The sequence below is a fragment of the Notolepis coatsorum genome (assembly GCF_963971535.1).
Source record: "Notolepis coatsorum genome assembly, chromosome: 9".
NCBI lineage: Eukaryota > Metazoa > Chordata > Actinopteri > Aulopiformes > Paralepididae > Notolepis > Notolepis coatsorum.
Window position 1 is genome coordinate 152,489,310 of NC_140173.1, and position 15,357 is coordinate 152,504,666.

The 15,357-nt window shown below is 53.7% G+C and overlaps 1 protein-coding gene across 1 annotated transcript in view; it reads right to left on the bottom strand.

Annotated features, from left to right (window-relative positions):
• Positions 1-513: 513 nt before the first annotated feature.
• Positions 514-15,357, bottom strand: part of LOC311234834 (PDZ domain-containing protein 7-like) — a gene marked incomplete at both ends in the record, with an annotated part of 85,908 nt that continues 71,064 nt past the window's right edge. The window contains one exon of the mRNA XM_084322077.1: positions 514-795. Coding sequence (XP_084178203.1) covers positions 514-795 — 282 coding nt within the window. The remainder of the gene's footprint in view (positions 796-15,357) is intronic.

The following is a 15,357-nucleotide window of genomic DNA, read 5'->3' on the forward strand; positions in this document are numbered from 1 at the left end:
TGACGTCATTGCTGTTTCCGGCCGGTCCACCATCTTGAAAACGCAACGTATTTCCCCATTGCCCATTTCCAAATTGTCTTGTTTAAAATTAAAAAATAAACCATGAACATTTGCATGGTGTACCTTTCTGTGCGTATTCATCCACAATCTATAGCTCAACGTGAAAATATTCGCAATTAATCATAAAAAATAAATATATCGCAGAATTTTATTTCAACCAAAAATGCTTAAACAATAATGTTAGTGATAGAAGGGAACTCATTTTGTGCAAAAATGAAAAGCTTTCCAATGTTCATGAGGCAGAATTGTTACAATAGCCGATAATCCATTTTCCCAAAGACACATCCCTGTACGGGTGGACCTCGCGGGGGGCGCTCCAGAGTGACGTCAGACTGCACCCCCCTGTACGGGTGGACCTCGCGGGGGGCGCTCCAGAGTGACGTCAGACTGCACCCCCCTGTACGGGTGGACCTCGCGGGGGGCGCTCCAGAGTGACGTCAGACTGCACCCCCCCTATTTTAACGCTACAACTCCCAGCTGTCCTTGGTGGTGGGGTCGCAGTGTGTCTGTGAGGCTGTCAGCCAGGCGGGGGTGGTCAGCAGCGGGGCCCCTGGGGGTGCTGCTGGGGCTGGCGGGGGCAGAGTGGGGGGCGGCAGGGACCTTAGGGACCTTGACCACGAACACCATTGGGTCTTTGGCCTTGTCGCCGAACGCCCGGCGAATCACGTCCACAGCGTGTTGATGAGTGACCCCCTGCAGAGACTCTCCGTCCACGGACACCAGCTCCAGTCCCGCCTGCGCACACACACACACACACACACACACACACACACACACACAGGCACACACACACACACACACACACACACACACAGGCACACACACACACAACCACACACACACACACACACACACACACACACAGGCACAGAACAGTAGTATCAGTATAGTAGTATAGACATATTAGCATGATAGGTAGTAGTATAAGTATAGTAGCAGGGCACATAATAGTAAAGACAGTAAGGAGGTTCGGTTCTTTTATTATTATTTTCTTAGATATTGCTTGAAGAAGAAGTGTGTTTTTAGTCGACGGTGGACAATTGGCCAGGTTTCAGCTGCTGTCCTGACTGTGGTGGGAAGTTCGTTCCACCATTGTGGAGCGAGGACAGAGAATAGCCGGCTTCTCCTTGATGACCCTCCCGGAGCTCGGATAGGAGTGGGTCTCTGCAGAGCGGAGGGGTCTTGAGGGTGTGTAGTTAGAAGATGCGGAGCGTAAAGGTCTTGAGGGTGTGTAGTTAGAAGATGTAGAGCGTAGGGGTCTTGAGGGTGTGTAGTTAGAAGATGCAGAGTGTAGGGGTCTTGAGGGTGTGTAGTTAGAAGATGCAGAGCGGAGGGGTCTTGAGGGTGTGTAGTTAGAAGATACAGAGTGTAGGGGTCTTGAGGGTGTGTAGTTAGAAGATGCAGAGCGTAGGGGTCTTGAGGGTGTGTAGTAGAAGATGCAGAGCGGAGGGGTCTTGAGGGTGTGTAGTTAGAAGATGCAGAGCGTAGGGTTCTTGAGGGTGTGTAGTTAGAAGATGCAGAGCGTAGGGGTCTTGAGGGTGTGTAGTTAGAAGATGCAGAGCGTAGGGGTCTTGAGGGTGTGTAGTTAGAAGATGCAGAGCGTAGGGGTCTTGAGGGTGTGTAGCTAGAAGATGCAGAGCGTAGGGGTCTTGAGGGTGTGTAGTTAGAAGATGCAGAGCGGAGGGGTCTTGAGGGTGTGTAGTTAGAAGATGCAGAGCGGAGGGGTCTTGAGGGTGTGTAGTTAGAAGATGCAGAGTGGAGGGGTCTTGAGGGTGTGTAGTTAGAAGATGCAGAGCGGAGGGGTCTTGAGGGTGTGTAGTTAGAAGATGCAGAGTGTAGGGGTCTTGAGGGTGTGTAGTAGAAGATGCAGAGCGGAGGGGTCTTGAGGGTGTGTAGTTAGAAGATGCAGAGCGGAGGGGTCTTGAGGGTGTGTAGTTAGAAGATGCAGAGCGTAGGGGTCTTGAGGGTGTGTAGTTAGAAGATGCAGAGTGTAGGGGTCTTGAGGGTGTGTAGTTAGAAGATGCAGAGCGTAGGGGTCTTGAAGGTGTGTAGTTAGAAGATGCAGAGCGTAGGGGTCTTGAGGGTGTGTAGTTAGAAGATGCAGAGTGTTGTGAAGGGCCAGATTAAACCGAATATATATATTTATTGTGTATATATATTTAATTGTATTTGTATATTCTCTAATATTCCCTGATATCCCTTGTGTATTCCTTGTACAGTATGCATTGAGTATCCATTCTAGCCTACTGAACATCCCATAATAGTCTCCATTCTACTATTGGTCGAGACCTTGGTGCCAGGCTGCCATACCCCTCAGACCCAGTTCAAACGTACCGCTCAACATGTACGAACAAGTCCTAGTTCCGCGTAGGAATCTGGCTACCGCACCACTAATGGGACTATTTGTTCATAGTGCGTATATATACTGCGCTACTAAAGTAGGACTTCCCTTTCAGTCCAGTTTCTTACCCTCCAATAGAGTCACAGACGTAAAGCCTCCCCGCGACGCCACGTGTGGGAGTAAGGCCAAGTTCGGCTTACCATCGGTATTGAGACATCGTGTATATTAATATTTGAATAGTCATATTTGGCACTATATCGTTGAGTTGGACGTAGTCTATTAAGCTAATAATAGTCTGTTAATATATAGTGCTTCGTACGGTGAGAATACTACCGTAGTCAGTACCCCATCGTTTCGGGCAGAGAACTGGCTGCTTATCCAGGGTGGTTGACCCCACGTGAAGCTGCACCCGAGGAGCCCCAGAGCCGACGAGCGAGTGGACCTGTATACCGGATTATTCTACCGACGACAGCCCGCCTTCCCCGGCACGGATTATGCTTTGTATATGTTGATTATTCCATGGATAAAGACCCCCGACACTGCCGTGTGTTGGAACCCCCCCCCCTGGAGAGGACGCAAGGTGAGGAGACGCTCTGCAAGACGAGGTCGCTTCACGTCTCTCCTCCGTGGACCGGAGGACGCCGGCCCACAAAGAGTCCACCTGCTTTCATCTGTGGTCCAAGGATCGCCGGCGCATTGAACGGCACTACAGTGGGTTCACCTGGGATACCCTTGGCCGGATGAGGCAGCCGGATTCTACCCCCCCCCCCTTCCTACTCCTGTCGGCTTACAAGCGACCGGATTAACCCCCCCTAGTGTATCCAGTATATAATCATTAAAGTATCATTGCTGTTATTCCTTAAACTATTCCAGGTCGTATATGTACCACCTGCGCCTTCAGAGATTGGACATTCTCTATTGATATACCGACGAATACTCTTGCCATAAAAGTGCATACTAATTCCCATTCATAAATGTGATTGATTTGATTAAGTGCTTGCTCTACACACCATCGCTGTGTAGAAATAAAGACCTATTTCTAATTCGTACATTTGTGTTGGATCCGTTTCATCTACGTGACAGTGTTCATCATAATATATTTATGCCGAGTACTGGGTGGCCGAATATTAAGTACAAAGGTAGTGGTAGTAAGTATCATATCTAGTAATACAGTCAGGGAATTGTACCCCTCAGTTACAATTGGTCCTTCGAGCCGGATGGTAATTAGTGTAATATTAATATAGTGTTATTAATATTGAAATGGCCTATGATGAACACTCCACGAAACGATCCTCCTAACCAACGCCCGCAGCGCGAACGACGGCTCCCTCAGTACTTAGAGGCCTACGCTGTCAGTCAACAACCTAGTCTTCTACTAACAGTAAACGCGGTAAAACTAGAAAGTAAAAGTATGTCTAACCCCAACGCCCAGACTACCCCGACCATAGAGGCCCCTACGGGTTCTAATGTAACTGACCAAGTTCACGGTGGGGACCAGTGGGAACCCGACATGACTTCACACCCCGCCAGTACTGAAGAAGTAGTCCCCGATGAGTCCCGGGAGGAATACAACGCTACCGAGAGAGAACTCGGCACGGAAGAAGACGGGGAGAGCACCGTGGAGATAGAGCTCCAAGGCTCCGCAAGGAGTACCCCGAGGGAAGGCTCCCCTATACAACCGCCTTCTCCCAGCGAGGCAGAGAGGACCCTACAGCAGGCCTTCCTCATCAGCCTGAACGCCGCTGCTGAACGCGACCGACTGCAGATCCAGCAGCGGAGCGAAGAAGAGCATATACGTCTAGAAATAAGACGCATTCAGAGGGAAGAGAATGTGGCCCGAGACCGAGCAGACAGCCAGCGAGCAGCTGCTGGTGCTCTACGGGACGCAGAGCGCGACAGACAGCAAGCGCAACTAATAGAACAGCTGATCAGACGGACAACACCCTCTCCCTCCGCCAGAGGCTCCAGGAACTCGTCTAGACACACCTCCAGGGCGGCATCCCCTAGCCGAGTAAACAACCCTGAACTTGACCAACAGACGAGGTCTATACCCCCCACAGACCACCTCCCCCCACCGGTCCAAGCGAGACCTAGCAACCGGGAAGGAGCAGCATATCCTGTGGAGAGGCTAAACCAGAGACTACAAGCACTGGATGACCTAACTGAAGACGAAGAGGAAGAGGAGGAGAACCACGCCCGACGACAGCACAGTACTCTACCGGACCAGGAGGTCCGGTACAGCCCAGGCTATACTCCCGCGGAGCTGCGCTACAGACCCCCGACTCTATACACGGGTGAGCACGACGCACGACCCGCACCGAGGAACAGCACCTGGACAAGCGGGCCATGGTACACTGCCGGTACCAGCCCATACCAAGGAGCGGGAGGAGACTCGCCTAGGAGGCCTCTCCCCCAACGCTCGCCGATGTATCCACAGTCAGCGTCATACATTGGCACGCCTATGGTACCCGACTTCACCCAAGAGAACCGGGCCCAGTATACAGAACTCCGCATGTGTCTGGAGACCATGTTGGTGGATGTATTGGATGAACGCCATAAATACGCCATCCTACTGAAGCACTTAAAGGTACCCCGCGCACATAATATAGCGCTCGCCTACGCGACTTCCACCACCCCATACACAGCAGCGCTGGTAGCATTGGACCAGAGGTATGGGCGCATATGGGATTACGTGATCCAGGAGATCCGACACATCGACCGCTTACCCCCAGCAATAGACAATCGAGCACTGGACGACCTGTCCATCAGAGTGCAGTCCCTGGTAGGGATGTTGGGAGCGCAGAGAGAGAAGGGGAGGCATGAACTTTACGCCAACTCAAATGTGGAAAGGATCTTGGAGAAGCTGCCGCCCGCTCGACAGGAGCGTTTTAGGCGACAGAGAGACCACCGAGACCCGAATGGCCCCGAACCGAACCTCCTCGATCTAGCAGACTTCCTGGCGAGAGAAGTCAGCAGCCTACGGCTAGATACATTCGGACGGAGCACCCCTGGCTCCAGAGAAGGAACCAGACGACTAAATGATGGAAGAAGATCGGTGACTGTGATGCACCAATCGGAGTCAGTACCGAGCAGCAGGAGCCACAGTACCCCCTCCAGAACGGAGAAGTGGAAGATAGTGTGCCCCTACTGTGAGAAAGAACACTGGCTAGCGCAATGTGACTCCTTCCCCAAGCTGAACGCGGAGGAAGCAAGTCAATGGATAAAGTCCAACAAGCGCTGTTTTCGCTGTGCGCGCTCACACATGGCAGCCGAATGCCGCTTAAAGAAAAGGTGCACCAAGTGCGATGGAGCCCATCTGGACATACTTCACGACAGTAACAGACGGCGCCCTTCACCCGCACCATCCAGCAGCAAAGCGAGCGTCATGTACATCGATCCCGCCAGCAGCAGTGGAGCCCGAGTACTCCTAAAAGTAGTGCGTGTGACACTAAGCTACCAGAATAAAGTCCTGGACACTTACGCCGTCCTCGATGACGGGTCCGAGAAGACCCTTCTGCTCGCCTCCGCTGCGGCCCAGCTAGGGCTGCGGGGAAGCGAAACCCAAATGACAATTCGGACAATAAGACGAGATTTGAAGACGATAAAGGGCGAGAATGTCTCATTCTCTATCGCAGCAAGCGGCCAGCCTGAGCGACGGTACCAGATTACAGACGCTTTCACCAGCCAAGAAATAGGACTGTCGCGGTACACATACCCCGTCGCCAAGCTGATGGAGAAATATGCACATCTGCGCAAGTTACCGATCCCGCTCATAGACAATGCTATGCCGACCCTGTTGATAGGCTCCGACCATGCAGACCTCATTGTCCCGATAGACCGGGTTCATACCGGACCCCGAGGCTGTCCTGCAGCAGTCGAGACCCGTTTGGGATGGACCCTCCAAGGCCCGCTCGCCAAATCTCTCAACCGAAGTACAGCCACTAGATGTCTCCACTCCCGAGTCACGGAGGGAGAAACCGCACTCCTGCAACACGTAGAGCGGCTATGGACCTTGGAACAAATGCCCTTTAAGAACGGAAAGAAAGACATTCGCTCTAAAGATGACATTTACGCCATTCACCTCCTCGAGACAGGGACCAAGAGAGTCCCGGTCAACGGCGTGTTGAGATACGCCACGCCACTCCTGCGGCGAGAAGGAATGCCTACTTTCCACGCCAAGACAGACGCCACAGAACGGTACCTGCTGAACACGGAGCGGCGCTTAGCCAAGAACCCCGCCCAAGAGAGTGTATACCGCGCTGAGATTGAGAAGCTCATCACAGCGGGACACGTCACAAAGATGGACATTAAAGAGGCTGACCAGACCACTGAATCGTGGTACGTGCCTCACCACAAGGTCCATCACAACGGTAAAGACCGCATAGTATTTAACTGCAGCTACCAGATCGGATCCCAAAATCTGAATAAAGAGTTACTGCCCGGTCCCACACTCGGCCCCTCCCTACTCGGCGTTCTACTCCGCTTCCGCCAGGAAAAGGTGGCCATCAGCGGGGACATTAAAGGAATGTTCCTGCAGGTGAGATTAGTAGAGGAGGACAAGCCCCTGTTACGGTTCCTATGGAGAGAGAAGCCAGGAGATGAGCACCCAGCCATCTACCAATGGGAAGTCCTCCCCTTCGGAACGACGTGCAGCCCCTGCTGTGCTACATTTGCACTACAGAAACATGTAGCAGAGGACCCAGCAGCGGACGAAGAGGTCCGACACAGCGTAAAGAACAGCTTCTACGTAGACAACTGTCTACAAAGCCTTTCAACCCAGGAAGAAGCCGAGGCTCTCCTGATTAAACTCCGCGCCTCATTGATCAAAGGCGGCTTTGATCTCAGGCAGTGGGCCAGCAGCGATCCGCAAGTACTGCGCAGCCTCTCCTCCGAGGACAAGGCAGCCAGCAGCGAGACCTGGATGGCTACAATCCCGGGAGAAGCCCAGGAGATGACCCTGGGATTGGTGTGGCGATTCAAAACAGATTCGCTTCACTACAGACACAAGCCCCTGACTACGGAGCAGGGAAGGCCGGCGGCGGCGCCGACCACCAGACGGAGTGTGTACACAACACTCGCCCGACAATATGACCCGCTAGGATGTATTCTACCGTACACCACCAGGGCAAAAATGATTGTACGAGCATTGTGGGACAAGGACCAGGGCTGGGACGACCCCATTCCCGCACACCTTGCATCCACCTGGAGAGAGTGGGAGATGGAGCTCCACTCACTCCCAGGCGTTAATATGCGCCGAAGCTACTTCCCACCCACGGTGAGGCCAGAGACATGTAAAATGGACTTACACGTCTTCAGTGACACCTCAGAGGTCGCATACGGATCAGTAGCCTACTTGCGGGCCCAAGAAAGGGGGGGAGAGATCTACACAGCATTTGTCCTCGCCCGCTCGAGAATAGCCCCACGCAAGCAACAATCTATCCCACGCCTAGAGCTCTGCGCAGCCCTAGCCGGAGCGCACCTAGCCACGCTCATCCAACGTGAGCTCACCATACCGGTGTCTAGAACAATCCTGTGGTCAGATTCCACGACAGTACTCGCCTGGATCAAATCGGACTCATGCAAGTACAAAGTCTTCGTGGGAGTCAGAGTCACCGAGATTCAAGACTTAACCGAAGAGTTAACCGGAGAAACAGAGTGGCGCTACGTTGATACAAAACAGAACCCAGCTGACGTCATCACCCGGGGGATGCCCCTGGATGACCTCACCCGTCGCAATGTCTACAGTGACGGCCCCGCATTCCTAAGACTCCCGGAAGGACAGTGGCCCAGGCCTATCCCGAGGGAAGCAAGTCCAGAGGAGGTGGAAAATAAGAAGTCTGTGTTCTGTGGATTGAGCACCGTAGCCTCCACCGACCCTAACATAGACGATTGCACGTCCATAGAGAGTGCACAACAAAGAACATTCCTGCGGTACCACCCGGAGTGCAAGTCCCCCGCTGATATGTCAGCAGCTAACTACGAGGAAGCAGAATTGCTTCTACTGCAGCGAGCCCAGAGAGACTCATTCCCCGATGAATTGACCTGTCTACAGGGAGGAAAGCCCGTCCCATCCGACAGCAGATTAATTCATCTGGCCCCCGAGAGCGACGCTCATACCCTCATCAGAGTGGGTGGTCGCCTACGCAGAGCCCCCAATCTACCGGATGACATTAAATACCCGATCGTATTGAACAGCCGACACAAGGTCACAGAGCTGATTATAAAGAAATACGATGAGGATGTACATCACGCAGGAGCAGAAAGAGTCTTCGCGGAATTCAGACGTCGTTACTGGATCCTACAAGGAAGAGAGGCGGTACGACGCTTCCAGCGAACATGTCTAGACTGCCGCAAGTGGCGCGCGCAGCCCAGCATACCAAGGATGGCTGACCTTCCTCCATGTCGCCTCCGAATCGGTGACAAGCCATTCCACTCAACGGGTATGGACTGCTTTGGCCCGCTGCACATAAAGAAAGGAAGAGGAACCGAGAAGCGGTGGGGTATTGTATTCAAATGCATGACCACCAGAGCGATACACATCGAGCTTCTCCCGACCATGAGCACAGACTCATTCCTTATGGCCTTCCGTAGATTCACATCACGGAAAGGAAGACCGTCTACCCTATTGTCCGATCATGGGACAAACTTCAAAGGCGGCGAAAAAGAGCTGAGAGAGAGCTTCCAAGCTATGGGCCCAGAACTTAAGACCCACCTCGCTCCAGCACAGGTTGATTTCCAATTCAACCCCCCAAACGCACCCCACTTCGGTGGCACTTGGGAACGAGAAGTGCGCTCCATAAAGACAGCCCTGTACGCAGTACTTGGGGCCCAGACTGTGGCGGAAGAAGTCCTAATGACAGTCCTCACGGAGATTGAGGGAGTACTTAACTCGAAGCCCCTCGGATATGTCTCCAGTGATGTGGCGGATATCGACCCAGTTACCCCCAACACACTCCTGATGGGGCGGCTAGATCCTGCATTACCCCAGACAATGTACCGGCCTGAAGAAGCGAACGGCCGACGAATGTGGAGGTACAGCCAAGTATTAGCCGACAAGTTTTGGAGCAGTTTCCTACTACACTACCTACCGTCTCTACAGACCCGCCAGAAGTGGGTAAAGGAGAGAGACAATTTGACAGAAGGAACAGTCGTCATGATTATTGATCAATCACTGCCCAGAGCTATGTGGCCGGCCGGCCGCGTAAGCAAAGTGATCACCGGTGCCGACGGCAAGGTCCGAGCAGCTGAAGTGCTCGTCCAGGGTCGCACTTACACCCGTCCCGTGGCGAGGCTCATAGAACTGCCCCGACTCCCAGACACAATCGATGATGACCATGACCCTATAACCCTATGACTTTGTGAAGTTGACTGACCCCTACAGCAAACCCTTATGTGTAAATAGACAACGCGATTAATCTGTCTCTGTTTAACTGATTAGGTCTGGGACCAATCAGGGGGTGGCTGTTGTGAAGGGCCAGATTAAACCGAATATATATATTTATTGTGTATATATATTTAATTGTATTTGTATATTCTCTAATATTCCCTGATATCCCTTGTGTATTCCTTGTACAGTATGCATTGAGTATCCATTCTAGCCTACTGAACATCCCATAATAGTCTCCATTCTACTATTGGTCGAGACCTTGGTGCCAGGCTGCCATACCCCTCAGACCCAGTTCAAACGTACCGCTCAACATGTACGAACAAGTCCTAGTTCCGCGTAGGAATCTGGCTACCGCACCACTAATGGGACTATTTGTTCATAGTGCGTATATATACTGCGCTACTAAAGTAGGACTTCCCTTTCAGTCCAGTTTCTTACCCTCCAATAGAGTCACAGACGTAAAGCCTCCCCGCGACGCCACGTGTGGGAGTAAGGCCAAGTTCGGCTTACCATCGGTATTGAGACATTGTGTATATTAATATTTGAATAGTCATATTTGGCACTATATCGTCGAGTTGGACGTAGTCTATTAAGCTAATAATAGTCTGTTAATATATAGTGCTTCGTACGGTGAGAATACTACCGTAGTCAGTACCCCATCGTTTCGGGCAGAGAACTGGCTGCTTATCCAGGGTGGTTGACCCCACGTGAAGCTGCACCCGAGGAGCCCCAGAGCCGACGAGCGAGTGGACCTGTATACCGGATTATTCTACCGACGACAGCCCGCCTTCCCCGGCACGGATTATGCTTTGTATACGTTGATTATTCCATGGATAAAGACCCCCGACACTGCCGTGTGTTGGAACCCCCCCCCCTGGAGAGGACGCAAGGTGAGGAGACGCTCTGCAAGACGAGGTCGCTTCACGTCTCTCCTCCGTGGACCGGAGGACGCCGGCCCACAAAGAGTCCACCTGCTTTCATCTGTGGTCCAAGGATCGCCGGCGCATTGAACGGCACTACAGTGGGTTCACCTGGGATACCCTTGGCCGGATGAGGCAGCCGGATTCTACCCCCCCCCCCCTTCCTACTCCTGTCGGCTTACAAGCGACCGGATTAACCCCCCCTAGTGTATCCAGTATATAATCATTAAAGTATCATTGCTGTTATTCCTTAAACTATTCCAGGTCGTATATGTACCACCTGCGCCTTCAGAGATTGGACATTCTCTATTGATATACCGACGAATACTCTTGCCATAAAAGTGCATACTAATTCCCATTCATAAATGTGATTGATTTGATTAAGTGCTTGCTCTACACACCATCGCTGTGTAGAAATAAAGACCTATTTCTAATTCGTACATTTGTGTTGGATCCGTTTCATCTACGTGACAGTGTTCATCATAATATATTTATGCCGAGTACTGGGTGGCCGAATATTAAGTACAAAGGTAGTGGTAGTAAGTATCATATCTAGTAATACAGTCAGGGAATTGTACCCCTCAGTTACACAGAGCGTAGGGGTCTTGAGGGTGTGTAGTTAGAAGATGTAGAGTGTAGGGGTCTTGAGGGTGTGTAGTTAGAAGATGCAGAGCGTAGAGGTCTTGAGGGTGTGTAGTTAGAGACCATTTACCGGTACACCAGGTCAAGGACCCTGAAGCGGATGCGCGCGACGATGGGAAGCCAGTACAGCTCTCTATAAGTGGGGTAACGAGAACAACATTTTGTCCTTCCTAAAACAATCCCAGTTCACTACATCTACCCCGATCATGGGGTCTCTCTCTCTCTCTCTCTCTCTCTCTCTCTCTCTCTCTCTCTCTCTCTCTCTCTCTCTCTCTCTCTCTCTCTCTCTCTCTCTCTCTGTGTTATACACACACACACACACGTTATACAGACACAGACTCACACACACACGCACGCACACACAGACACATTATCAGACTCACACACACGCACACACACATACAGACACACACACACAAAGACATACATGTGTACAGACACACATACTTCTACTTCAGCACAAGGTTGTTGAAACACACACACACGCACACGCACACCCGCACACGCACCCACACACACACACACACGCACACGCACACACACACACAGAGCCTCTTGCTGATTGCTTCCTGCAGGAAGACAGAACTGAATCTAAGGCACGTCCTCTGATGTCATCGCCGCTGGCCGAGGATACACCTGCTCGCCGCTCTCCACCGCGCGGAGGGCCAGACGCACACAGGGCCAGGGGGGTGCTGTTCAGAGACTCTCCACCAGAGGGAGCCGGGGCACGGTCCAGACGCACACCAGCCAGCGGGGGGTGCTGTTCAGAGACTCTCCACCAGAGGGAGCCGGGGCACGGTCCAGACGCACACAGGCCAGCGGGGGGTGCTGTTCAGAGACTCTCCACCAGAGGGAGCCGGGGCACGGTCCAGACGCACACAGGGCCAGCGGGGGGTGCTGTTCAGAGACTCTCCACCAGAGGGAGCCGGGGCACGGTCCAGACGCACACAGGGCCAGCGGGGGGTGCTGTTCAGAGACTCTCCACCAGAGGGAGCCGGGGCACGGTCCAGACGCACACCAGGCCAGCGGGGGGGTGCTGTTCAGAGACTCTCCACCAGAGGGAGCCGGGGCACGGTCCAGACGCACACAGGGCCAGCGGGGGGTGCTGTTCAGAGACTCTCCACCAGAGGGAGCCGGGGCACGGTCCAGACGCACACAGGGCCAGCGGGGGGTGCTGTTTCAGAGACTCTCCACCAGAGGGAGCCGGGGCACGGTCCAGACGCACACAGGGCCAGCGGGGGGTGCTGGTTCAGAGACTCTCCACCAGAGGGAGCCGGGGCACGGTCCAGACGCACACAGGGCCAGCGGGGGGGTGCTGTTCAGAGACTCTCCACCAGAGGGAGCCGGGCACGGTCCAGACGCACACAGGGCCAGCGGGGGGTGCTGTTCAGAGACTCTCCACCAGAGGGAGCCGGGGCACGGTCCAGACGCACACCAGGCCAGCGGGGGGTGCTGTTCAGAGACTCTCCACCAGAGGGAGCCGGGGCACGGTCCAGACGCACACAGGGCCAGCGGGGGGTGCTGTTCAGAGGACTCTCCACCAGAGGGAGCCGGGGCACGGTCCAGACGCACACCAGGCCAGCGGGGCGTGCTGTTCAGAGACTCTCCACCAGAGGGAGCCGGAGCACGGTCCAGACGCACACAGGGCCAGCGGGGGTGCTGTTCAGAGACTCTCCACCAGAGGGAGCCGGAGCACGGGCCGCGTGTATGCTTTCCGGGTTCCTCTGATTGGCCACTGACCTATGCTAGCACGCCCCCCTTTACACTCTCGCGCTGTGAAGCGCCAGCGGGGCGAGGCGGTGGTTTCTCCCCGCCTCCGTGCGCCGCAGCCGGCTTGACTCGGTCCAGCTCCAGCAGCAGCGGCCGTCTTCTCTCCGAGGCGGCTCGTTCTTATTATTATCCCCCATTGTTCAGGTCGACATGGAGCACAAACACCCGTTGGAGGAGTAGTGGGGGAGAAGAAGAGGAATATTTTTAAATAGCAAGAATTATCGACTCTGTGCTCGTCAGACCTGCAGCTGCTGGGTACTGTATGGAGAGACAGCTCAGTGATTGAAACCGGCTGTAGCACAGCGGACTAAGCGTCTGTCTACCACCGCAGATACACGGTATCGAATACGGCTGTCAGTGGTGCCGGATCGGGCCGGTCGTCATACTGACACAAGTCAGCGGGGAGGGAAGCCGGTGGGGTGGTAGTCTGGTCGTTGTAAACAGCGACTCCTACAGGTTGGTCAGGGCGCCTGCACAGCGCGGGAGGGAGATGGTGAAGTAGTGTGATCCTCCCACGCGTTACACTTCAACAATGAGAGTCCACGCTGTGCAGGTGAAAAGAGGCTGCTGGCTGTCTCCTATGTCTCGGAGGAAGCATGTGATAGACTTCAGGGCTCCCTAGACCGGCCAGTGGGGGGCACATGCGAGCAACGACCAGGAAGGGGAGGGGGGGAATTGGCATAACGACAAAAAATTGGGATGGGAGGAAAATACAGAAAAATAGGGGGAAAAAAAGTGGATAAAAAAAAAAATTAAAAGTCGAGGAAGATGGTAACTGACACCCTGTGCTGCTCAATGACATGTCTGTCTGGACAACTACACTAGTGACACACACACGCGCACGCACGCACGCACGCACGCACACACACACACACACACACACACACACACACACACACACACACACACACACACACCACACACACACACACACACACACACACACACACACACACACACACACACACACACACACACACACACACACACACACACACACACACACACACACACACACACACACACACACCACACACACACCACACACACACACACACACACAGTTCCTTTCACACCTGGGAGCTGCCCAGTACAACCACAGTCTGACACCTGGGAGCTGCCCAGTACAACCACAGTCTGACACCTGGGAGCTGCCCAGTACAACCACAGTCTGACACCTGGGAGCTGCCAGTACAACCACAGTCTGCCACCTGGGAGCTGCCCAGTACAACCACAGTCTGACACCTGGGAGCTGCCCAGTACAACCACAGTCTGCCACCTGGGAGCTGCCCAGTACAACACAGTCTGACACCTGGGAGCTGCCCAGTACAACCACAGTTCTGACACCTGGGAGCTGCCCAGTACAACCACAGTCTGACACCTGGAGCTGCCCAGTACAACCACAGTCTGACACTTGGGAGCTGCCCAGTACAACCACAGTCTGACACCTGGGAGCTGCCCAGTACAACCACAGTCTGACACCTGGGAGCTGCCCAGTACAACCACAGTCTGACACCTGGGAGCTGCCCAGTACAACCACAGTCTGACACCTGGGAGCTGCCCAGTACAACCACAGTCTGACACCTGGGAGCTGCCCAGTACAACCACAGTCTGACACCTGGGAGCTGCCCAGTACAACCACAGTCTGACACCTGGGAGCTGCCCAGTACAACCACAGTCTGACACCGTCGGCCACTGAGCAACTCCACTGGAGCAGTTGGGGGTTAAGTAGTGCCTTGCTCAAGGGCACTTCAGCGGTTGTGGTTAAGGGTCCGGTTATTCCCTCACGTCCCCAGCCCCCAGATTGTTCCTGCCGGTCCGGGGGATCGAACCGGCGACCTTCCGGTCACAAACCCGCTTCTCTAACCTTTAGGTCACCGCTTCACACAGTGAGCTGTATAACTCTAGCTGGATCACACACGAGGAAGTCACGCGGGGTCCGAAACAGAGCTCATGGGGTCATCAAGGCCCTGAATATAGGTCGTTGTGACTCACACACTCACTCACAGCACTCTCCCCATCAGGGAACAGGCGAGCGCGGACCAGAACATGACACACTTTGAGACACAAAAACACAACCACCCATGTCGCCGCCACTGTTGGTACGAGGTGATGGCATAGTGACACACACTGTAGACGCACACACAACACACACACACACACATACACACACAACACACACACACACACACACACACACACGCCCCTCGCCTGGTGCCTGCTCGGTGATAGTCTGT